Consider the following 24,927-nt stretch of genomic DNA (forward strand, 5'->3'; position numbering starts at 1 on the left):
TCAAGAACATTTTTTTTATGAATTTTCCACAGTGTGAATTTACGGCATCTTAAATAAAGGTGGGATCATGGTCAAGCTATTTTATGAATGATAAAAAAAATGAACATTATTTTACGTATGAAATAACTTTAATATTGCTTTATATTTGTACAGTGTAAACCTACGTTTAAATTTATTGAATAATTTGGTTATTAAAGTAATTTATAGAATGAAATTGTACATTTTGCTTAGATTAATGGTAGAGTATAATGAACGCTGAACTAATGTTAGTTTTAGATGTTTAATTGTAAAATATTTTAACTTATTTTCCATATTATGATTATGTTTAGTTTCTTTAGATTTTTTTAATAAACAGCTCCAACCAAGGATTTCTTATAGTTTTCTAAACCTATTTTAAAAAAGGGTTTTTGTTAATTATTTTATTTTAATATTATTTTTTGCTATTTACAAAGTTTCTGTACATTTTAGGTTTAAGGCTTAAAATGATAGAGATATTGATGAAATAGGAGCAATAAATTGTTATATTTCTTATGTCGTATATAAATCGATGTTTGATTTGTAAAAATAAAAAAAAAAGATAATGTAATTATTGTACAGTAGGCAGTGTTGTGGAAAATAAATAATAAATTAGTACACGGTCTTTAATTTTTGTTATACGTTTTAGATAGTAATTGGGGTGTAATCATTGAAGTTTTCTTTCATATAGAAGTTGTGATGCTTGAACAAAATCTCTTGAAAATTATAGTGTAAAATTTAAAAAATTAAATTGAGGATATTAAGATACCATTCGCAAGAAACTGATTGTGAAAACCGTTTTTTAATCGATTTCGTGGCTTGCCAGAACGTAGCGGCCAAATAGAATTCATAAAAAAACTACGTATTTTATAACATTATTGTTATATTGAACCGCCACCGTTATCTTTTTAGCTATCATCTAAAAAAAGTAAGAAATATATGACATTTTACATAAAATGACATTAAGATATCAAAATTTATAGTATTTTTCAGTTTTTAGTAGTAAATTTTTACCGCATTTGATGTAAAACACAATAATTAAGGTAAAAATAGTTTTATTTGCTAAAGTGTTCTATTGGTTTTGAATAAACGGTTTTTCAAATTATATATTTTTTGTAAATATGACAAGGTAAAGGTATCATTACAGATTGGCAAAAAGTCAAAAAAGACTAAAAAAGTTTTGAAAAAATAACTTTATTTATTAGTTGAAATAACCATGGAACCAATTAATTCTTTAAATTTCATGATGCGTTTAACATGACTTGAATATCGCGCTATATATATATATTATAACCTTTTATATACTAAAAGCCTTTATATATTATACCCGTGACTTCCGTGGCTACTATTTTCAGATTTTCATAAAATTTATATAGAGTTTACTTCGTATGTAATTAAGCTTTTTAATTTAGTTGGGTCGATAAAACATAGTCTTACGAAGTTAGACATAAATAATATATACTAATTTTATTTAAATGTATGATCGTAAAACTTACCACATTCTATGACCTTTTGTGCTACTATCAAATTTTTTTTATTATTTTTTTTACAGTTATTTTGGTTTTCGTAACATGGACACTGCTAGTATTCGAATTAAATTCACACCCATGGTTAAAGTAATCAAAGAAAAGAATTTAACATACTCTTTAGAAATAACACCAGAAGTAATTTATGTTGATAATGTTGACAAAATAGAATGGAAGAAGGAAAATAATTTGATTGAATACATAGTGCCTATGAAGCATAGAATTGTTATAAGAAAAGTAACACCAAATAATAACGAGGAATCAAATAAGATATATTATTCTTGTGTTGATTTATTACATACGAGATCCATAAATAATACAGAATTAGGATCAGGAGATGTTTCAAGAATAATAAGTGATAATGTCATACTTAAATCAATAATACCGGATGTAAGAAACAATGAAAAATGTAAGATTACGTTAGCAAATAATCACAGATCAGACTTAGAGAGAGAATTTGATAAGAAGGGCAATAACTTGATCAATATAGGAAGTATGAAACAAATTCTGCAAGAGAAAATTAATCTTGAAAGTAGTTTAATTTGTTTAAACTGTGATACAAAAGATCGGAATAAGACTAAGAAGAATTGCACCCAAGAAGGTTAATCATCAATTATTTTTCTTTTTTATTGTTTCCTACCGATATTTTTTTTCTATAATTACATAAAGATGTTTAATTTTTATGAATTACATTTATAACTATATCATTTGAAATGAGAGTAGTGTTAAAAGCACTACTTACCAAAATAAATATCCACTCCATATTAGAAAGCAAAATTAAAAGAGAATGTTTACCAGTATTTTCCATAACATAAGTAATTTTAATTTTTTTTTTGAATAACATTTGAATTTAAAAGCCACGTTGCACTCGCGTTTTTTTTTGCAGAAAAATCTGGTGGTACTCAAATATCAAACACTGGAAGTGATAACAATGAAAGTAGTGTGGACAAAGGCTCTGGAGACGATAATGATTTAGCAGAGTCGACAGTCGTTAAACTTCAATCTATAGCGACACTGACCAATTTAAATTCGACATTGGACCAGAAATCAACGATAACATATTTTCTTTCACCTGACACCAATCCTACTCCACCGTTGAAGACTGTTTATCAAAATGACTCTTATTTCAATACTAATATGTATTATACTTTAACAACACAGACGTTTAAACTGCAAGAAGATGCGAAAGTTGAAACGGATAAAAATACATATAAAGACAATACTCCAGACCTAAGAGTTGCTGAATTAAAAGTCTTACCTGCACTTCGTTACAGTTATTTTAAACAGATTATGGAAAAAGAAATGCTACCCCTCCGTGTTAAGTTAAACGAAATTATTAATAAGTGCATTCCTTTAGGTTTGAAAAAATCTGAATATCTCCAATCTTTTGTTTATTCTAATAACAGTTCAAACAAATGCAATTATAGAGAGAATCAGTTTACATCAAATCGCGTTGTGTATTCAGTTGTGTTCAATAAATAATAATAATTTGTTAATATTTTGTGATGTTCGATCAATAAATCAAAGTTTTACAAAAGATTGTTTTTAAAATTTATACAAATTTTATTTTGATACTAGAGCAATTATAAAACATGTATAGATTTATAATATTCGTACCGCGGATTAAGATATTGAATGCATCACCTTTAATATGACGACAAAACAAGCAGTTAATTACTCGTATTTTTAGGTAACTTAAAATGGTCCTATTTAAATAAATCCTTTCTGGAAGAAATTATTGAATACGAATCAAAATTTATTTACCAATAATGAATGACGTAATGGATCAAATTATTGAGAGTTTAGCTTTCGAAATAGAAGCAGTGCCTAATGAAAATAAGGGACAAATGTCTACTGGTGTATACAATGATCCAATAAACGTTAAAATACGAATACGGAACAAAGACCAAAATAAAATTTTACGTCAAGGCATCATATCTATACCAAATAAAGATAATCCAATGTATAATAATGACAAAATTCAGCTAAGCAATAGTGATCAAACAATTATGTCCTTCAACGTTTTAATGGAGCAAGATGAATCTACAAACAAACAACGGAAGCATAAAAGAAAATTTAGATTCTTCAAAAGGGGTGAAGTATTTTTAATTATTTGTAATTTTAATTAAATGTGAAACTGCTCCATCCAATCCATTTACCTATCAATTCCATTTCACAAGATAATTATGTTTTAATTTTCTTTTGATTATACCAATAGGTAGTTGTTTAGGAAACAAGACCGAGGAAGACCAATATGAGTTCCAAAAAAGAGGTAACACGGATAATGAACAGCTTATCCCGATAAAAAGCACGTCAATAAATAATATGAACAAGCGAAACTTCACTTTGACAAAAATGTATGATAACTCTGATGGAAGACGAATTGAAAAGCGTACGCATAAAGATATTTTAGGAGAATGTAAACCAGGTAAAATTGGTTGAAGATCATTGTAAAGCTAATTTCTATGTAGTAATTGGAGTTAATTAACATTCAATATTGTATTTACAGGTGGATGTCTGGATCCACCATATGGTGAAGACAAATACTCCTATGTACCGAAACTAATTCAAATGTCGAGAGTAGATAAAAACTCAAATAAACGTAAATCTAAAGAGATAGCATTACAGAAACCATTAAATAAACATCGAAATATAAAAGAAAAAGATGAAATTAGTTACGTTTCAGATAAGAAAGAGCAATTGCCTTTTTCTACTAATATTAATTTATCAAATACAAAACGTTCAAATTCGATTATCACGTATCCTTCAATATCATCTAGTGCCTCACTCAATATAAGTAATACGCAAAAAATAATTCAACACAGTAATAATAATAGCAGGCTATCTCATACCTCCAAAGAAAATGTAGAAGCATTTTTTATTTCACCAAAGAAAATAAAAATTAACAAGTTTCAAGAAAGAACCGATAGTACTGACTTCGGTACAAAAACACATTCATTTGTAAAACTATTGTCACAAGATCAAGACAATTTAATAGAATTGAAACCGGAAATATTAAACAGTTACCGAAATACACATCCAGAGGGAAATTTTGTTGATCCTCAAATGACAATTCAGAGCAATAATAAAAATTTTGAAGAAATTCATTCGAATTCAAGAACACTAATTAGCAGTTTAGCTGATTTAAGTAGGACTGCCAATGTTTCCTTTAGCCTAACAAAAGATGAGATAAATAATAATGTTTCAATCACTTCATTAAATAATAAAATACTTAATGACGCTCCTAATACTGATGGAAGTTCCTTGAAAGTATTTATAAATCCCGTCACCGTGTCCCCAGCAAGTCCAAAAACAATATATAAAGTTGACAGTGATACCACTATTCTGTATATAAAAAATAATGTAGAAGACATAAAAAATATTACAAAAGAAACTTCTAGCTCAGAAACATCTCAAAAAGATCAAAGTTTCACCTCAACAAAATTTGATTATGGAATTGACATAACGGGACATGAAAAAGAAAATAACTACAACGAAAACGGTGATGTACTAGACCCAGAATGTCCCTTTGAAAACGAGGAAGTAAAATTAATCAATGAGTTTTCGAGTATTAATTCTTTGAACTCAAATCAAAAAGTTAACGGACAAAACATAAAAGAGATTACTAACCCTGATACAGATTTAAAAATTCCAAATGCTTCTATATTTCTTGAAAAAAACAGTAACAAATCAATAGTTGATAATGATTTACCACAAAACGAGATTATCACAACGCTTAATGAAGATTTAAAAACACCGGTGACATATATGAACCCGATTTTAAATTCCAACTTTTCCAATGAAGTCATTAAAAGTATTTCTTTAACCGATAAAGATAATAAGCCTTATTTGGAACAGAAATATGAGCAAATGTTACAAGATACTAAAATGGATACTAACATTTTGTCAAAAGATACATCAAATATTGCAAATATTCAACAAGAAATCGAAACTAAAATTGATTCAAGAACGGAAATTATTGAGAAACATAATTCGGTACTTAGGAATGACTTAAATGAAGCGCTTACCGATATGGTTGATGACGGTGAAATCAATCTTACTACTGTGTCTAGCGTAAAAGAAAGTAACAATCAGCTACTAATTGCTGGTGATAATGATTTAAAAATTAGTGAAAAAACTGACACAGATTCAACAAAAACGAATCCTGATAAAACTGCCATAAGAAGCGTAAAATCTGATATAGACAATTCAAACTTGTTTATTGATTCTAAATACACTGAAACATTAAGAAAAATACAAAGCAGTCCTCTTGCAACTCGAAGCCTAACTGTAAGTATAAGAACATGAAAATATTGTTGATGATGATACGGAAGTAAATTTTTTGTAGTTAGTTACTCTATACATGTATAATAGGAAAGTGTACCCTACAACCTCTATTTCCTTTTATTTAATCTATTTTAATTAGTTATCGAATCTTCTATATCTATGGGCTTTTTATACCTTTTACTATTACAGAGCATGGAGAGAGATTTAAATAGATATAATACGTTGAAAAACTATCCTGTCTCAGAAACTGCAGACTTCGATTTAGCAAGTGTTCAAGATACTGGCCTTAGCGATTTTGTGAACACCGATGTTACTGTAAATATTAAAAGTAATGAACCTGTCGAAATATTAACTACAGTTACTAACAATTTAAAACGTGATAGTTTTACAAAGAAAAGTAAGTCTGAGTCAAATATTACACTATCCAATAACGAACATTTTGTAACAACACCATCGCAAGTGGAACTTCAGCATCTTAGTGATAATAACGAAATTCAAGCCCAGTTAAGTATAGACGATCTAATAAAATTTCATAAAAACGAGAATCTACAAAACCTAAGTTTGTCAACAAATGAAGTTAATGTACAAAGATCACTGGAAACCTTTAAAGAATTAGATGAAGAAAATTTAAACAATGTTAAAATACCTGTAACAGCGAGGTCATCAACAGAATCAGGATTGAAAGTCGCAATAGGTGACCTAAGTCCAATAAGTAATTTTGATACTGCAAAGGATGATCAAAACAATGGTTTTTATGAAACTTCAATGACAGCGACTGAGACTGATATTAACAAAAAAGACAAGCGTAATTTTATTCATCCTTTATCGAAAGACAGTAATTTTAAAGATACAATTTATCTTAACATGGCATTTCAAAGCTTCTATTCTGAAAAAGGTGGAAATGTTATCAGAACAATAGAAACAACGAACAACGATGTGGAACGTTATGAAGACGACAATATTTTAAAATTCATGACCCTGGTGAGATTAGATGACAGTCCTATATCAATACCTATAGACAGAGAAAAAAAATTACTATTACAAATTACAAAAGCCAAAGAAACAGAAGATCACAATCAAGAAATGACAAAAATGGAATCTGTTTTACCTAAACAGGAATTTAAACATAAATTAGTTGTATTTGATGAAGGTATAGTTGATTCTTTTTTCACTTTATTACTTCTTGAATTGAAAATAAATATTAAAGTTGACTCTTAATTGATCAGTCAGCAATTTGAATGTCTTATGTTGGGGGAAAGTAATTTTTTAAGTTGCAGCATTATCATTACGCGTGATTTCATCATTTAATTATATTTACTTTAGTGATTTCGCATTTTATTAAGATAATCCATTGTTTTAGATAACGATGATACATCTTCAAATATTAATACAGATAAGAAAAAAATAAGAGGCAGCATAAAAAAATGCATCACAAATAATACAAAAAGTGAAGGAAATTTACAATTAACTTTAGATAAAGTGTATAACCAGAAATTGTTACCTCTACACAATACAATAAAAGATTTGAAAAATGATATATATGGATTACTAAAGCAACAGTTGCTAATAAAAGATAAGTTGCATAATGATAAAAGAATACCGTTACATAAAATCCATAATAATTATAAGACATGCTGTTGTATCGAACAGCTATTGTCTGAATACTAAAGATGACTAGGAAGCTTATACAAATAAATTAACATAAGACATAGTTGCTTTGTAAAACATTGTAACGATTCTATAAAATAATCTCATTGAATACGTCTGACACAATCGAGATAAATAACATTTATCTAGTAAATAATTTTGGAGAACAATAACTACCCTGAACTATACTGTACTAATATGTAAATATTGTTATACTGTTTTAAATATACTGTCAACTTTTGTAATATTTTGCGTTTTATTTTGTAAAGTTGAGGACTTGGTGCAGTGAGTCAAATTGAATAATTATGCTTATTCCCTGTGAACCGAAAAAATATTCTAATAGCTAAAGCACAAGAAATTGCCATTACAAGTAGGGTAGAAAGCGCCCTTATGTTATATTACGTTAAATTATAGATATTTAAATTTTTATTATAGTCATCAAGGTAGAGTTTGTCTTTGTAATCTTCAGGTTTTGGGTTCTATTCCCTCAATTTAAAATCAATCTCCACTGGACCAGCGTGGTCTTACTTCGACTTTGTCATCCTTTTTTTGTAGCATCTGAACCGTATAATATTTATCAACATGGTCCAAGCGCATAAAGTTAGCAAGTTTTATCGTCATACATATTGTACCCTGCGATATATATTTTAACTAGCTGCGGCCAGCGAAAAAATAAATAGTAGTTTGTGTTCCCCACTATTTTCTACATCTATGTCTTTCAGTGAGATTCGTGCATTCGGAGCTGTTCTGCAGATAGCTTCTAACAAACGTCCATCTATCCATCCATCCATACATCCAAACTTCGCTTTTATATTAGTAAGATTTACCAAACGAAAATTAAGTGGATTAAAAGAGGGAAAAATCGACGGGAGAAAAAATATTTCTCATTCTCATTATGGAAAATAATGCTTATGAAGGATGACACTTATATTTTAATAAATTACCTTCAAGCTTAACTATATTTGCTTTATCACAACATTTATAAATTAGAAACGCAATAAGACACGGTGGCGACGGTTGTCCGTACTTTAAGATTATTTTTTATTTTATTAGTAGTGAAAAATGAGACCATCAATGTGATTTTTAACGAATTAATAAAGACGTTTATTTATTTAAAAAAATAACATGAATGGAAATCAAGTCGGCACATTGAGTGAGGTTGTTGAGAAGAAAAATGATAATGCATCATCCTTGGATCATGCTATGCACGTCGCAGGTTTGAATTCTAATTTTATTGTGAGTTGTTACTTTTTAAATAACTTACAACGATTTTTACAAAATACTAATATTCCAATTAGGGAGTTTTTTTTGTTGAAGATAGCTGTTTTTACGCTTTTCCTCCAAATTAATTTTACCTCAAATTTCAATTACATTTACGTTCCTGAAATTAGTTCATGATAGTTTATCCAAGTCCAGAAGAATGTTGTTTTGTGTGTGTCTAAATATTTATTAGAATTAAATTCTGCATTGATAATGTATAGGTGTTTGCATTTTTTTAGGTATCGGTTGGTACAACATCAAATACTGCTTGGTGTTAGCTCTCTTCCTCATAGCAGCTATAGTAGAGCCGATTGGTTACTCCTACATATTGCCAGCATCTAAATGTGATCTAAATATAACGGATGCACAACGAGGATTTCTGGCCTCCGTCCCATACATAGGTATGTTATACTTTTTACAATCTTATCTTGTATATCCAGTACTGTAATAAAGAAGTCACGACTAATCGTTACTACGATTTTCTATCAATGCCGTTCTTCTGATACCTTCTGTCAACCATCCATCCATCCATATGTCAAAAGATTCGCATATTTTTATTATTACAGAGATAATTTTAGTAAGATTATTTATGTTGAATTAAATTCATAATATGAAAAATTAAAATCAAATTTCAGAAGACACAGAAAATTTCAGCATTTTAAGTAGTATTCTTTTTAATCTTTATTATAGGTATTGTACTGACATCATTTCCATGGGGCTACTTAGTGGACACTCGGGGCAGGAAGAAGTCATTGATTTTGGGTTCTTTGGCGGCGGGCATGTTTATAATGCTTTCCGCCTTTATGCCAAACTTCATTAGTTTTGCTGCCTGCAAATTCTTGTCAGCGTTATGGTAAGGTACAATCCTTGACTACTTTGTTATAAACTTTGAAGAATATGACTTTAATTTTATCAACAGATATTTTTTGTTTTGTAAATTTACTAATATTTCTTTTACCATTCCAACTAAGCTCTAGGCTTGTGATAGGATACGGTTTACGACAATAGTCGAATGGCAGGATTCGAACCCCCGACCCGACCTTGTGATCGGAAATCCGTACCCTTAACTATTAGGCTATTCACATGTATTAATTATTATTTAAAATTTGTATTTCAGTACAGCATGTCCGGCAGCAGCACCTTACACATTTATAGGGGAACTCGTTCCCCTGAAGTATAGAGATGTCACTTTGTCTGTAACTAACGCAATGCAGATATTAGGATCCGTCATAGTACCTTGTATGTATTTTTGGCTAGTAATCACTCCATCTTTACATCATTAACCTTCACTTATCCCTACAATCGTTCGGCAAAGTTTGTACTCGTCCATACATCTCTATAAGAGAATCTCAATCTGAATGAAATAACGGTATAAATGCTGCTCTTTATTCTTCTATATCTATCTCAAATTCTCTTCATTCAAAACAGGTTTGTTATCAGGAAATTCTTCTAAATTTTACTACTTTAAAAACTCATTTTCCAGTGTTCGCCTGGGCTGTCCTACCTTTAGACTTTAGAGTGGATTTCGGAGCTTATGACTTTCGACCATGGAGACTACTGACAATGATGTACGGTTTTTTATTCATATTAGCGGCTCTTTTGTTGTTATGCGGACCAGAAAGTCCAAAATATCTTTTGTCTCAGGGAAGATATGACGAAACTTTGGAACTGTTAAAGATAATATATTCGAAAAATAAAAAGAAATCGCCTGATGAATTTCCGGTAAGCCCTCTTAGCTCTTTATTCATACTTTGTCGTGATAAAATTTATTAACCTTAATTCTGGATTCAGTACTTCGGAAAATATATTATGCTTTTTCGTACATTTTCTTTAAATTCCAATATAACATAGTACACACCTTACTTGGAACAATCTATTATGCTGTAAGATTTTGCTTTTTACAGATAAAGAGTCTTAAGATCGACGAAACTGTTCAAAAAGAAAAAATTAGATTCTTAACATCTTTGAAAGTACAAACATTGCCTTTATTTAAACCGCCTTATATAAAATGGATGATACTCAATAGTTCTATCTTCTTTGGAATTCTTGCAACGTAAGTACTTCGTTTTTAGATTTTATAAGAACTTTTTGGAGACGGAACATAGTATATGGAGTTTTCAAAATTTTCGCTTCATACAATATTCTAAAATTATTTAAAGATCGTAGTGTAAACTGTGATTTTGAATTCATATCAAGATGTACATTTACTAACATTTAACTTACTAACTGCCTCCCACAGAATTGTAAGCGATTATTTTTTTTTTCAGAGCTAATGGTCTTTATATTTGGGTGCCTGATATTATAAATCGCGTGCTAACAGGTGATAGTGAAGGAGCAACGGCATGTGAAATTATCGCCCAAAGACTCAACGCTGTACGTATAACAATAACATCCAAACAAAAGAGCGTCAATGACGCAATGAAGCACTTGGCCGAACGGTACTCGGCGGTATTTCCAAACCGCTACGACTTAGGGTCCTTCAAGAAGGGAGTGTATCACCATCTCAAATGCCGGCAACGCATCTCCGGTTCCTCTGGTATTGCTGATGTCCATGGGCGTCGTTGAACACCTCGGTGTTCCCGCTGCTCGTTTGCCCCTTACTGTTACTTTACAGTTTTATATGTACATTTATCCGACTTTATAACGGTGAAGGAAAACATCGTGATGGAACCTGTATATATCGACCAAGAATTTCAAATATATTTTGGAAGTCAACACCACTAATCAAGCTATCAACCACACTAATCTAGCGTGGTTGATAGCTTAGTCACTCCTAACATGGGTAGTCCCCGAACTCCCTGTTGGAGACATATATATATATAATATTATATATGTATAATGAGACGAATGTACAACTTTTTCAAAGTAATAAATTTAAATTACCGTTTCTCTTTTTCTTATAGACGGGAGATGACATTGTCGAATGTGATGATTCGCTGGACACAACCACGTTCCTCATCAACTTTGTCGCTAATTTGACTTGTGCAGTTATCGCAATCGTAGTCAGTAGTACCGTCAAGATCATCGGCAAGAAGAACTTACTAATATCAGTGCTGTTGATAATCGGTCTATTTTGTGCATTAGTTAATGTGGTAACGCAAGATATATTGTTTGTTATATTCTTGTCTGCGATGCCAGTGCTCGCATTAGCGATAGGACCAGTTAATGCATACGCTGTAGAAATATTCCCAACACATCTAAGGTAAATACTTCTATAGGTATGCTGAACTTTAAAATATTACAAACAACCTCTCTTCTGGTTTGGCATCTTATATACAATGTAAAGTACAAATTTAATGAAACTAATAAACCACAGAGATAATGTAAGGAATATGATAAGGGAAGGGTGGGAAGTTGGAAAGTTGATTTGATTGATTGAGTTGATTATCTGCATACTTATTTTAGTCAGTCCATAAAGTACAAACTGTTAACATTTTAATTTGCAGAGGCATGGCTGTCAGCTTATCAATGATGATGGGTCGTATTGGCTCCGTAATTGGAGCTAATATCGCTGGGATTATGTTAAACGCTGCCTGTGAAGTCACATTCTATTTCTTTGGAGGATTACTTATGTGTAAGCTTTTGTTTGATTTCTACTGTTAATGGTTGAAAAAGTTTTATTTTTTTATTTTGTTATTTATTACATTTTATTTACTTTTCAGTTTGCGGTTTGATGTCGTTCCTAATGCCCTCTTCTAAAGCGAAACAAACCAAAGAGGTGTTGATGACAAAAATGTGATTTATAGAAACGAAGTATCGTAAATAATTGTACGTATAAAATAAGCCATGTAAGATATAAACTTGTATCCGAATAAAATTTATTTTTGTACTCATTCCACTTTTTATCTATTCACTAAATCTAAACCTCAATCCTTTCCATGTTATAAAAAAGAATTTCGTCATAATCCTATTGTAATACTGTCATTATACGATTATGTAAACTAACATTGTTTAAGATAAAGTTGTTTTATTTGCAAAAAGAGATTATGATAGCGATACTAATTTATTTAAGAAAAAAGACAACCACGAACAAGTGCGTAATAAACTAGAATGAATAGAATAAACGAAACACTTTTTGTGTAATGTGTGTAGTTCTAACCTTATTAATTTGATAAACTTAGAAATCTTCGTAGCAGTATTCATAGGGTATAAAAATTTAAAATATAATGGTATAAATGTTGTTACATTTTTAATCACCATGAACATAGTATTTAATGAGCGTTGTAACTAATTTGGCCGATGTATTAATTATTAGTAGTAGCAGTGTAGTAATAAACATCACATACTTGTCGATTCGATTTTGATAACATATACGTATATTTTCACCGTAAACAATAAAAATGACGTTAATCTGTACACATTGTGATCGTTTTAGTTTATCAAGATAATATAAAATGTGTTGATAAAGTAGACACTTAGCGTAACCAAAAACTGCAAGCCATGACTCGTATTAATTGTTTTTTTTTATCAGTGTAACAAAATGTACTTATTCTATTACTTTAAATTTTTGTTCACAAACCTCCATTATCGTAAGACCACCAAGAACTAAGACAGCAGTATTAATACAATATTGACATGTCTCTGATTCTCTTTGAAACAAAGATAACAAAATATATTAATAAAGTTAAATTAACGGTTACGTGAGGTACGAACATATACAGACATATTAAATTATAAATTTAGAAGAAAAAACTACACAATTTTTTGCAAGGATAACAAAAGACGGTTTTCGCGAATTTATCATAAATTAGCATAACATTTACTTACTTTATTCACGAAATATGAAATAAGCATAAGTTTATTAAATCGATGACGATGTTGTCAAGGTCATCGAGTCGTAGCAGAGGGTAAGAGGTCTAGTAATGGACGTCCTTACAACTGCGAAAGCTAACCTTGATTAAAACTAAACATTCTTTTTAAATGGTGTTAAATGTAGAAAATAAAAATGTTACATTTTTTTTAAATTAACCGTTTTAAATTACATGACATGATAAATATACTTTATAGCTTATTATCAGTTTTGTATACTTTATCAAAACATTAATAATTTAGCAGCGCCTACGTACACACTGAAGACGGTCGCGTCTATCTCAGCTGAATTATTTTTTTAATAACAGTGAATTATGTGATAATTTGATGTGATATAATTGTTAAATAAATGATAACATTATTTATAATACGAAACAATGAATGGAAATCAATTTGACACGGTCAGTGAGATTGTTGAGAAGAAAAACGAAAATGCAGCAACTTTGGATCACGCTTTACATGTCGCAGGTTTGACAAAATATTTTGTTGTGAATCATTCATTTATCTCTATAAGTTATTTTAATTTTAAATCAATTTTAGATTACTTTAGGATGTTTTCATGTTTGCCTGTTTCTAATAAGTAAGGCAATTGGGACGTTTTAATCTATAACTTTTTATAGATAACCATTGTTTATATTGAAATCTATCTGTATTGTGCTACAAATAAGTAGTACGAGATAAACAAATTATGGAACGCTTTTAGTTGATTCGTTTTTTAAGAATGCACAATGCCTTTGAAATGTTACAAACGCTGAAACTCGTAAGTGGTACACGCTAGTCCCTGTCTCCAGTCCCCTTAGACCACATGGAAGGGTATAAATAAAATGGTGAATATCATTCATCACCTTAATGCTCCGCATGCAAACCTGTTATGCAAAGAGAACAAAAAATTAAGTAGGTTTTAATTAAAATAAGTTTTCAATAAATTAAGTTTTAATGAAAGAAAACGTTATCGCAAAATTTGAACTGAAAACTGGACCATATAGGTACTAGCTGTCGCCCGCGACTTCGTCTCAGGGAATATTTTTTTTTATTTATTTATTTAAAGCGTAGTTTATTAGTAGCCTATATGTTCTTCTAGACTATGTTCTACATCTATGCTAAATTTCAGCGATATCTATGCAGCCGTTATATCTTCTAGCAAACATCCATACATCCATCCAAATATTCGCATTTATAATTAGTAAACAGTAAGGCATTAAGATAACATATGCGACTGTAACGAACAGTCATGGAGTCACTGTTTTGACAACCAGTTTTAGTATTAATTTATATTTAACAAGACACAGAAGTATTATATGTTTTGACTAATGTCGTGATCATGGACCGATAATTGTATTGTTTACATTAGAGTTGGAAATTATTCATATTCAATGTTAAATATATAATAAGTATTTATTTTATGTAATGAGATTATATTTTATTATATACTTAGTATTTAGCAGAACGATATACAAAAGCAATTTTCATCAAAGCAATTCCTCCTTTTGTTATTTTCTTTATATTAATTAGTCTCGTAACACAAACAAGATGAAGGAAAATTACTAACCTACATAATAAAGATTAAGAAGATCTCGATCATTGCTGATACTTTTATTTGCATTTGTGGAACAAAGTTTCAAAGTAACTTTATAACTGTACATTATCTGAGTAATCAAGATCTATGATTCTTCACTAGACAAACTCGTCGCCGACATTATTCAAAATAAAGAAAAATGAACTTTATTCAATTTACTTTAAGGTATAATTTACAAAAAAATAATGAAATTAGTTAACCAATAGAATGCAATAATCTAGTTCTAAGATTAGCTCACAGTCACCATTATTATTATACTAGGTGTAGCCTGCGATTCTGTCCGCGCGAAATTAAAAAAAAAACTTAATAAGTAGCCTATGTGTTCTTCCAGATTTATTTTACATCCATGCCTAATTTCAGCATCCATCCATCTAATCATACGCATTTATAATATTAGTAAGATTAGCACAGAAAAATATTAAGCCTATTTGTGTATATTTTCTTTGCTCTTGTAACCTGAAACATGTTTCTAGGTCTCGGCTGGTACAATATCAAATACTGTTTAGTGTTGGCTCTATTCCTCGTAGCAGCAATTGTAGAACCAGTCGGCTACTCCTACATATTACCATCGTCTAAATGTGATTTGAACATAACAGATGGACAGCGAGGATTTTTAGCTTCTGTACCCTATATCGGTAAGTTATGACATCCATTACGTATTACATACCAGAAATCTTATCTTCTATTATAATCTTATTCTTACAGCTCTTTAATTTATTATCATTGTCATTATGTTGTTAGAATTATAAATTATGATAAGGCGTGTTCATGACCTCGCAATCCCGCGCGGAAAACCCATCTACAAGATCAATTGAAATATTATTTATTGTTCATGTAAACGTGCACTTACCGTGCGTTTCTGAGACCATGATCTCTGTATCAAATATATCATCAACCCTGTCATTAAACAAAACAGAGAAAACAATATGTTTTAATCGGAAATTTCGGTCTCAGAAGCCCACGGTTAGTCTCTAATAAAACGCTAATTATTCTAAGACTTGAAGGCATCAAGTCTGAAAAAGTTTTAGGCAACAAAAAATGGGGATAGCTTGGAAGAAGAAGAATTATTCAGGGTAATCTACATATAATATCTATTTTCCTAACCGCAGTAAACCATTAAGGCAACGCCTTTGTATCTTTTGTCTGCAAAATTGCATATCATTAAATTGCTTGACAATTTTAATTTCAAATGTTTTCTTACAGGTATTGTACTGACATCATTTCCATGGGGTTATTTAGTGGACACTCGGGGCAGGAAGATGTCATTGATTTTGAGTTCTCTGGCGGCGGGCGTATTTGTACTGCTTTCCGCCTTTATGCCTGACTTTATAAGTTTTGCTGTCTGCAAATTCTTGTCGGCATTATGGTAAGTTACAATAACTCCTATTTTTTATTACACCAGTTTAATAGCTATTCAATTGTCCCGATAATCGCGAGGAATGTATAGCTCATAAATCTTTAATCAATTTTTAAATACTTTTTATGGTTAATACGTATCTTTTTATTTATCTCTTCCCGATTTTCTTCATTTCATTATGATGTAGTTATTTTGTTATCAAGTAATTCAATATTTATCTTATCAATAACATTTTATTTTATCATATTAAAATCAGCAGTAGCTGTAACTATCCAATAGTTTTTCGGTTTAAACAACACACGAGAGAAAATTAATTCATAAAGGTCCAATTATAAAAGCCCTTGAATGACATCTAAAAATTTCTATTTGCATTCAAAACTTAGTAAGGTTAGCTAACTTTAGCTAAAAGTCTATCTTTAAAAAAAATCAGTACAAAATACTTGTATTTTGTCCTTAAATAAAGTCCTTCTGAAACATTTTGTCTGACTAGTACTTTGTCTTTTTTTAATTTTTTACGTTAATTTATAGACAATATGCATTTGTTTTTAGTATAGCATGTCCGGCTGCAGTTCCGTACACATTTATAGGAGAACTTGTCCCCCTGAAGTATAGAGATATCACTTTATCTGTTACTAACGCAATGCAGATATTGGGATCCGCTATAGTTCCTTGTAAGTATTTTTTTTAAATCATAAAACCTTTACATACATCATGTTCACCAGTAATCACTAATTAAAAAGGTTATTTTAAATCTTCAGCACGACTTTCCGACAGTCGACAATTACTTACAATTCAAATTTTGGGTATTAACCTTGAATTTGATTTTTTTCTCTACTGAATATTTACTTAATTATATTAATTATAAGATATATTACTTAATTAATAAATTTTTTAAATATTTATTAATATTAATAACTTAATATTAATTATTTAATTATATTAATTATAATATATTTATATTAATTATAACAGTGGTAGAGCCCAATTTAACATATTCGCACGTATTGGCCCGGCTCGCCCGGTGAAATACCACGACCACACAGAAGACAGGCGTGAAATGGAAGTAATTCCGCGTTTCGTCTGATGAGTGTGCGTCCCGGAGGCCTAATTTAGTCCTCTTTCCCTTCCCTCCCATTTTCTCATAAGGAAAGAATGAGAAGTGGAAGTGAACTTTCCGGATGAGAGGATGCATGAAAGGGGAAAATAGTTTATTTCTGTGCATCCTCTCCTCCGTCCATTAAAGGTAGGCAACGCATATGCAATTACGTTTGTCTATGGGCAACAGTCACTTCGCTATTTCAGCGATTTCAGGTGGTCGTTCGCTCGTTTGCCACCATATGATATGTAAAAAAATATATATATTAATGCTTGTTTTCCAGTGTTCGGCTGGGCTATACTTCCATTGGAGTTTAGAGTGGATTTCGGAGCTTACGAATTTCGACCATGGAGACTACTGACAATGATGTACGGCTCTTTATTCATAATAGCTGCGCTGCTACTGACATGCGGGCCAGAAAGCCCAAAATATCTGATATCTCAAGGACGATTTGATGAAACCCTCGACTTGTTAAGAATGATGTACTCGAAGAATAAGAAAAAATCTCCGGATGATTATCCTGTAAGTAATACAATTACTGCCAACCTTCACTAGTCTTGTACACCTCAAGATGAAGATGAATACAAAGTACTCTTCTGTATTAGTTTTTAGCTATTTTAGTAAATTATTAAGTTTGATCCTTGTACGCCTTTGTCTTTTCTACTATTACCTGATTTCAATTGACGAAGTCGAGTTCTGGAACATTACACATTATATTTAGCTTTTACTTGACATGCAAATACTCGTATAAACAGTTGAAGATTCGACGATATCACTTTCTTTCGTATAATTCAGTAAATTTAAGTTTGTGTTTAATTTTCAGATTAAAAGCCTAAAGACAGACGAATTTGTTAAAAAAGAAAAACCTGCATTCTTTACATCACTAAAAGTACAATCAGTACCTTTGTTTAAACCGCCCTTTTTAAAATGGATGGCACTCAACAGTACTATATTCTTTGGTATATTTTCGACGTGAGTACGGTGTGCCTTTTCTTTTTGTAATTAATTTCTATTCTTGTTAACTGTCGTTCTGCGATTTTATAAATAATATTTGATGGTTTCAGAATAAATGGTCTTAATGTTTGGATACCTGATGTGTTGAACCGGGTGCTGACTGGTGACGGTGAAGGGGTTACGGCTTGCGAAGTTATCGCCCAGCGACTTAACAGTGTATGTATTAATTATGTGTTGTAACTTTAAGTTTTTTTTTATCATAAGGTGGCAAACGAGCGAGCGGCGACCTGAAATCGCTGAAATAGCGAAGTGACCGTTGCCCATAGACATACGCAATTGCATATGCGTTGCCTACCTTTAATCGATGGAGGAGAGGATGCACAGAAAGAAAATAATTTCCCTACCCATGCATCCTCTCATCCGGAAAGTCCACTTCCATTTCCAATCTTTTCCTTATAAGAAAAAGGATGGGAAGGGTAAGAGGACTATATTAGGCCTCCGGGACGCACACTCATCAGACGAAACGCGAAATTGCTTCGACTTCACGCCTGTCTTCTGTGTGGTCGTGGTATTTCACCGGGCGAGCCGGGACAATTCGTGCGAAGATGTTAAAGCAGGCTCTACCACTGTTAAAAATACATGTAATACATTTTTACTCTTTTACAATAACGAAGGTAGGTATGTAGGTATTTAGGTTTGTAGGTAACTGGTTAACTATATGCTTAATAATAGCGGAGAAGATTAAGTAATCGATACTTCTTTGTTTCTTGTTTCTATAAAAATTTGCCTAAAGATGTTGTCTTTTGTTTTAGACTGCTGATGACTTCGCCGAATGTGACGATACATTGGACACGATGACTTTCCTCATTAATTCGGTGGCCAATGTAACATGCGCCGTCATCGCAATCGTAGTTAGTAGCACCGTCAAGATCATCGGCAAGAAGAACTTATTAATAGCAGTTCAATTGATAATCGGTCTATTCTGTGTACTGATCAACGTGGTTACACAAGATATTTTGTTTGCTATATTCTTATCAGCGTTGCCAGTGCTAGGATTAGCGATAGGACCAGTCAATGCATACGCTGTAGAAATATTCCCAACACATCTAAGGTTAGTACTATCTGGGACTAAAACTACATGGATATCATAAACAACTCTATGTATCACTAACTGTGGGTTTCTGAGATCAAGATCTTCGTTTAACCGTATTGTTATCTCTTTTTTCTCAAAAATAATGACACGGATGACGATGACGACATGTTTTATCAAGATATTTTGGTCTCAGAAACCTACTATAAAAGCTCCGAGTAGTAAAGGCGAAGAACATTTTACTTTGCATTTATTGTTGTTAAATGCCTCGAAAATGGTTTAAATGCCACATTCAAATTCGTTTAATAGATTACATTCCGTACTGAAGATTTTTCACTTTGTATTTCTTTGCAGAGGTATGGCCGTCAGTTTATCAATGATGATAGGTCGTGTAGGATCCGTGTTCGGAGCTAATGTCGCTGGCGCTATGTTAAATGCAGTTTGTGAAGCTACGTTTTATTTCTTCGGAGGATTTCTGATGTGTAAGTTGAAAATCTACATAATGACTTCTAACTTACCTAAGTAAAGATGACTATTAACGTATTGCCAAGGATAAATAACAGATCTTTCTTTCATGTTAAAAACTGATACTAAGATTATATAATACAATAATTATTTTAATCTGTATCTTTTTCAGTTTGTGGTTTGCTATCATTCCTGATGCCGGGATCTAAGAAAAAACAAACTAAAGAGGCGATAACGACAAAATTGTAATTAAAAACATATAAATCGTAAATCAAATGTACAAATGTATTTTAAGTCGTGTAGGATAAGATTATTTTTACGAATAAAATTTTATATATTGACCTACTTTGTCCTTGCAACCTTTTTTTAATTCTGAATTAATTAATCATCCAAAAAAGTATCAAATTAATTTTTAAAATGACCTACTTTGTACTTTATTTTAATCTTTAATTACTTCAAATGAAAAGAAAATATTCCATTGGAAAAGTACTAAAAAATACGTATTAAAAAATTTAAGATTTATTACATTCACACTTTACAAATATCGTGTTGAAATATCAAACATTCATGATGTGGAATGATCCTGATGAAGTTGATTCTTATAAATAAAATATAGCTGTAAATTTGTCTCTAGTTTTCAATAAGTTTTTAAAGTAAGTGAATGAATTTTACTAAAATAATTGGGTGTTCAACCTCAAAAATTTGATAGCAAACCTGTTTTAACTAATACTAATATACAGTGTTAAAGGAAAGCAGTTGTGTCTATCTTTAAATTTAACATTTTTACTGCTCTCATTTCTAAAATGAAATTCGGAATATGCAAGGGAAAGACTAATTCTGGAAGAGTAGAGGAAAAACATATTTATGAAGCAGACTTAGATCAAGCCTTGGATGTAGCCGGTATGTTTTTGATGTTTTCTTCAATTCTAATACTTAAAAAAACTAAATTAGCTAATTGTTCCGTCTAAGTCCAAATATGTCGTTGGTCTTCAAGAGTACTTTTTTAACATATTGTGTAGCGTGTGGTGACACATTATCATTAAAAATCACGTGGGATCATCAGGGTCAAACGCTATTTTGTATACTATAGCAACTGCCCATAACTTCGCCCTCGTGGAATTAAAGGAAGTTTTTTTTATTATAATATTAATATAGATAAAAAACACCATTATCATCATCGGCCTGTGTTATTCAAATATTGGCCGGCTTGTCTCAAAGTATAAATAATTGTTTTTTTAACACTGATTATTTTCAGGTATTGGTTGCTATAATATCAAATACTGCATGATACTAGCATTATTCTTAATCACATCGACAATAGAACCATTTGGATATGGCTTTATTTTGCCTGCTGCTAAATGTGATCTACAGATGAGTGAAACGCAGCGAGGGATTATAGCCTCAATACCTTACATAGGTATGTAAATGCATACTAGTTAAACCCGACATTATATCTCTTGCATTACAATGCCACGTAATGTAAAAAATAAGTTACTAAGAAACCATCCACGATATCCAAAGAATAGCCTAACAGTTGCATCAAAATGTTTTAAGTGTTTTAGGGTCGTACCAGAAACATTTTTTTTTTATAAAAAAAATGTAGCTAAAATGTCTTTTATTATATTATTATTATGCAATAAATCGACATCCTAAAGCTATTGATGGTTACAAGATTGTAGGTTTGACCATTAGGCATATTTTACAAAGAAAAGAATATAATAAATAGAGTATCGAAAGTAAGCCATTGTCATGTAATTAATAGGTCGAGTCAGAATTGAAATTACGGTACATTTCCACTGAGGTCAGGGCATTCTTGCGATCGATTTCCTTACTCACTAACACACTAACGACTCACCTAAATTTTATAGTGAATTTCTAAAAACTTGATTTGCAACAACATCATTGAATATCGGTAATTAAAGGCTTCTATTTTTAAGGTATTTTAGCATCGTCGTTTCCCTGGGGCTATCTTATCGATACGTGTGGAAGGAAAAAATCTTTAGTTTACAGTTCATTACTTGCCGGTATATTTTCAATAACATCTGCATTTACGCCAAATTTAATATCATTTGCTCTTTGTAAACTACTCTCGTCGTTGTGGTAAGTTAATTTATATTTTAAACTACATATGTTTACGTATCTTACGTAATATTAATTTTTATTCTGAAAAACACTGTTGGCACAGACCTTACCACAATATTACCACTCTTATCACTCTCCCTTACCTTTGGATTCGAAAAAGAAACACAGTTGGACGAATTGAAAAGTTTTTTTTATAGAGTCGTTGTCTTTAGTGTAATAACTATTTATTATATTTTTATTTCAGTATGTCGTGCACTGCAGCCGCTCCGTACACCTATATTGCTGAGATTTTGCCACCGAAATATAGAGATTTGGCGGCATCGATTATGAATCCTATGCAAATAATGGGTTCTGCTTTAGTGCCTTGTGAGTTGACCAATTAGATTTTTTATTATTTTTTTTAAAGTGATTAGTTAACTTTTTTTTTTGTTTTAGTATTGGCGTTGGGAATTCTGTCTTTAGACTTCAAATTAGATTTTGGTATTTACTTTTTTCGACCTTGGAGATTATTGTGTCTGGCTTTTGGAAGTCTGTTCATCATAGCTGCCACTTTAGCATATGATGCTCCCGAAAGTCCCAAATTCCTCATGTCCCAAAATAGAATCGAAGAAAGTCTTAATACATTGAAGATCATATATTCTAAAAACAAGAAGAAATCACTAGATGATTATCCTGTAAGTCTTTTAAATATTGTTTTAGTTATACTAGATACGATTTTCTTTTGAATAATGATGTATTCTTGTTTCCACTTCCGAAACACATCATATTGACATTCCTCTCATTCTATATAAAAAAGAAAGATAAAGTTTGCATTATGACAGGTGTAAATCCACGGTTATAAAGAACCTCGATAGAATAAGCATAGTTATTTGACATCACACACATCAAATATTTAATTACGGAACATTTATTATATCAGGTTTATACATTAGTTCTGTAATTTTTTTGTTTAGATAAAAACTTTAAAAAGAGAGCCACACAGACACACAGACAGCTACGGTTTTCGCTCTTCATTAAAAAGGCAGTCAACTCCTTTGTTGCAGCCTCCATATATTAAGTGGATAGCTCTAAATAGTTTTTTGCTCTTCGGAGTTTACGCAAAGTGAGTATGCATACAATTGCTATCTTCCCGTCAAACTCCAAAATCGGCACAGCCGTTATAAGTATCTCATTGTGGGTATGGGGATATAGTGCTCTCTTCGCCCGTCCTGATCATTTTTTGTTTCAGTTTGAGTGGTCTCTACATATGGACCCCTGACTTTGTGAACAGAATAATTTTATTCGGTGGTCTGAATGAAAGTTCTGCTTGTGATGTTATAGTTTGGGAAGATACTAAGGTACCTCTTATTCACCTAATTTATAACCAGCGAACTTATTACATTTTGATTGTATTTGAATTTATTAAAAGTTGAATTTTTATTTATAATGAAATATTTTGAATAATTTAAAAATATATTTCTCTCTTTCTTTCCCTAGAATTCAATACGCAATGTCACATGTGACGACTCTATTGACACCAACACTTCTCTCATAAGCTTTATAGCGTGTTGTTTATGCAGTATCATCGCGTTGCCGGTTAGCATTAGCGTAAAAGTTATTAGCAAAAAGATATTGATATCTTTCATTCTTCTAACCACCGGTATTTGTTGCCTTTTAATCAACTTTGTAAAGAATGGAATCCTGCTAGTGATTTTCATGCAGTCATTGATGATGACCACGCTTGCAATCGGACCTATTGGAGCGTACACTACGGACATTTTTCCTACACATCTAAGGTAAAATAACCAGTACGCCACCTTAAGGATTTGCTAGTACTAGCATAAAAATAGAAAGTGGCATAAAAAATCATAACACAACAACAACCATAGTATGTACAAATAGAATTGAGACTTTGTGACACTATTCCACATTGCCAGTAGGGCGCTAGTAAGCTGTCATAATTTAGTTGGACTTACACCCAACGGCAAACACATCATTGTTGATCTATATCACTCTTCTTTTTTAATATAATTTTAAATTAGCATAAAATTTTCAGAGGTATGGCAATGTGTTTGGTAATGATGGTTGGTCGTTCGGGAGCGATTTTTGGTTCAAACTTGGTCGGCTCACTTATAAACACGGCTTGTATGGCTAATTTCTACATCTTCGGCGGTTTGTTAATAGGTAAGTTACATTGAATGTCGATATATTTTTTTCCATGGTCAACTTACTATTCCCCTTTTTTGTTCCAGTTTGTGCATTTACCTCGTTCTGCCTTCCAAATAACAAATCCAAGGAAAACGACAAAACAAACATAGAAATCACGAAATTATAACATTTGGTGTTGTAACAATAGTTCTTTAAGATTATTTTGTACTGCGTAATAAATAAAATAAGTTATATTACAGTTAAGTTGAAGATTATTTTTCATTTGTTTTATTTTAAGTTAATAATTAAACGCATTGTTCATTTCAGAAAAAAACCTACAACCTGCCGTTTTTAACATTTAAAACTAAAAAAATTTATAACCCTTGTTTTTGCTGTATTATTAGTTGTTAAGCGTATTTAAATTAGTATGTTAATAATACAATTTTTGTATGAAATAAAGTGTAAAGCAATTTCGCGTATCGTCTCACTTCTCGTTCCTCTTCCCACCCTTTTCTTTTAGGGGAAACATAGTCTTTCGGTACCCCTTCTCCGTCAACGAAAAGGTAGGCAATGCATTTGCAAACACAGAAGTTAAAGGGCAACAGTCACTTCGCTGTTGTGCCGAATTTACGAGGC

General features: G+C 31.3%; 4 protein-coding genes across 4 annotated transcripts; all 4 read left to right on the forward strand.

The window, feature by feature from the left end:
• Positions 1-965: 965 nt before the first annotated feature.
• On the forward strand, positions 966-3,081 carry LOC106127848 (uncharacterized). The gene is made up of 3 exons (XM_013326131.1): positions 966-1,058; positions 1,568-2,142; positions 2,428-3,081. The coding sequence occupies exons 2-3, from the start codon at positions 1,587-1,589 to the stop codon at positions 3,021-3,023; spliced, it is 1,152 nt and encodes a 383-aa protein (XP_013181585.1). The 5' UTR covers positions 966-1,058; positions 1,568-1,586; the 3' UTR covers positions 3,024-3,081.
• Positions 3,082-8,476: 5,395 nt separating this feature from the next.
• LOC106124494 (synaptic vesicle glycoprotein 2C-like) lies at positions 8,477-12,530 on the forward strand. The gene is made up of 10 exons (XM_013321210.1): positions 8,477-8,691; positions 8,975-9,136; positions 9,426-9,588; positions 9,853-9,974; positions 10,219-10,457; positions 10,640-10,788; positions 11,003-11,108; positions 11,639-11,937; positions 12,182-12,309; positions 12,398-12,530. Exons 1-10 carry the CDS (start codon positions 8,601-8,603, stop codon positions 12,472-12,474), a joined length of 1,536 nt encoding a protein of 511 aa, XP_013176664.1. The 5' UTR covers positions 8,477-8,600; the 3' UTR covers positions 12,475-12,530.
• A 1,238-nt stretch (positions 12,531-13,768) lies between these two features.
• LOC106127850 (synaptic vesicle glycoprotein 2A) lies at positions 13,769-20,425 on the forward strand. The gene is made up of 10 exons (XM_013326133.1): positions 13,769-14,012; positions 15,594-15,755; positions 16,324-16,486; positions 17,027-17,148; positions 17,857-18,095; positions 18,397-18,545; positions 18,638-18,743; positions 19,340-19,638; positions 19,972-20,099; positions 20,255-20,425. Exons 1-10 carry the CDS (start codon positions 13,922-13,924, stop codon positions 20,329-20,331), a joined length of 1,536 nt encoding a protein of 511 aa, XP_013181587.1. The 5' UTR covers positions 13,769-13,921; the 3' UTR covers positions 20,332-20,425.
• Positions 20,426-21,342: 917 nt separating this feature from the next.
• LOC106127851 (synaptic vesicle glycoprotein 2A-like) lies at positions 21,343-24,486 on the forward strand. The gene is made up of 9 exons (XM_013326134.1): positions 21,343-21,499; positions 22,020-22,182; positions 22,409-22,530; positions 22,600-22,838; positions 23,118-23,266; positions 23,393-23,501; positions 23,641-23,939; positions 24,200-24,327; positions 24,396-24,486. Exons 1-9 carry the CDS (start codon positions 21,367-21,369, stop codon positions 24,476-24,478), a joined length of 1,425 nt encoding a protein of 474 aa, XP_013181588.1. The 5' UTR covers positions 21,343-21,366; the 3' UTR covers positions 24,479-24,486.
• Positions 24,487-24,927: the final 441 nt, after the last annotated feature.

This window comes from Papilio xuthus, unplaced genomic scaffold, assembly GCF_000836235.2.
Source record: "Papilio xuthus unplaced genomic scaffold, Pxut_1.1 DF828952.1, whole genome shotgun sequence".
Taxonomy (NCBI): domain Eukaryota; kingdom Metazoa; phylum Arthropoda; class Insecta; order Lepidoptera; family Papilionidae; genus Papilio; species Papilio xuthus.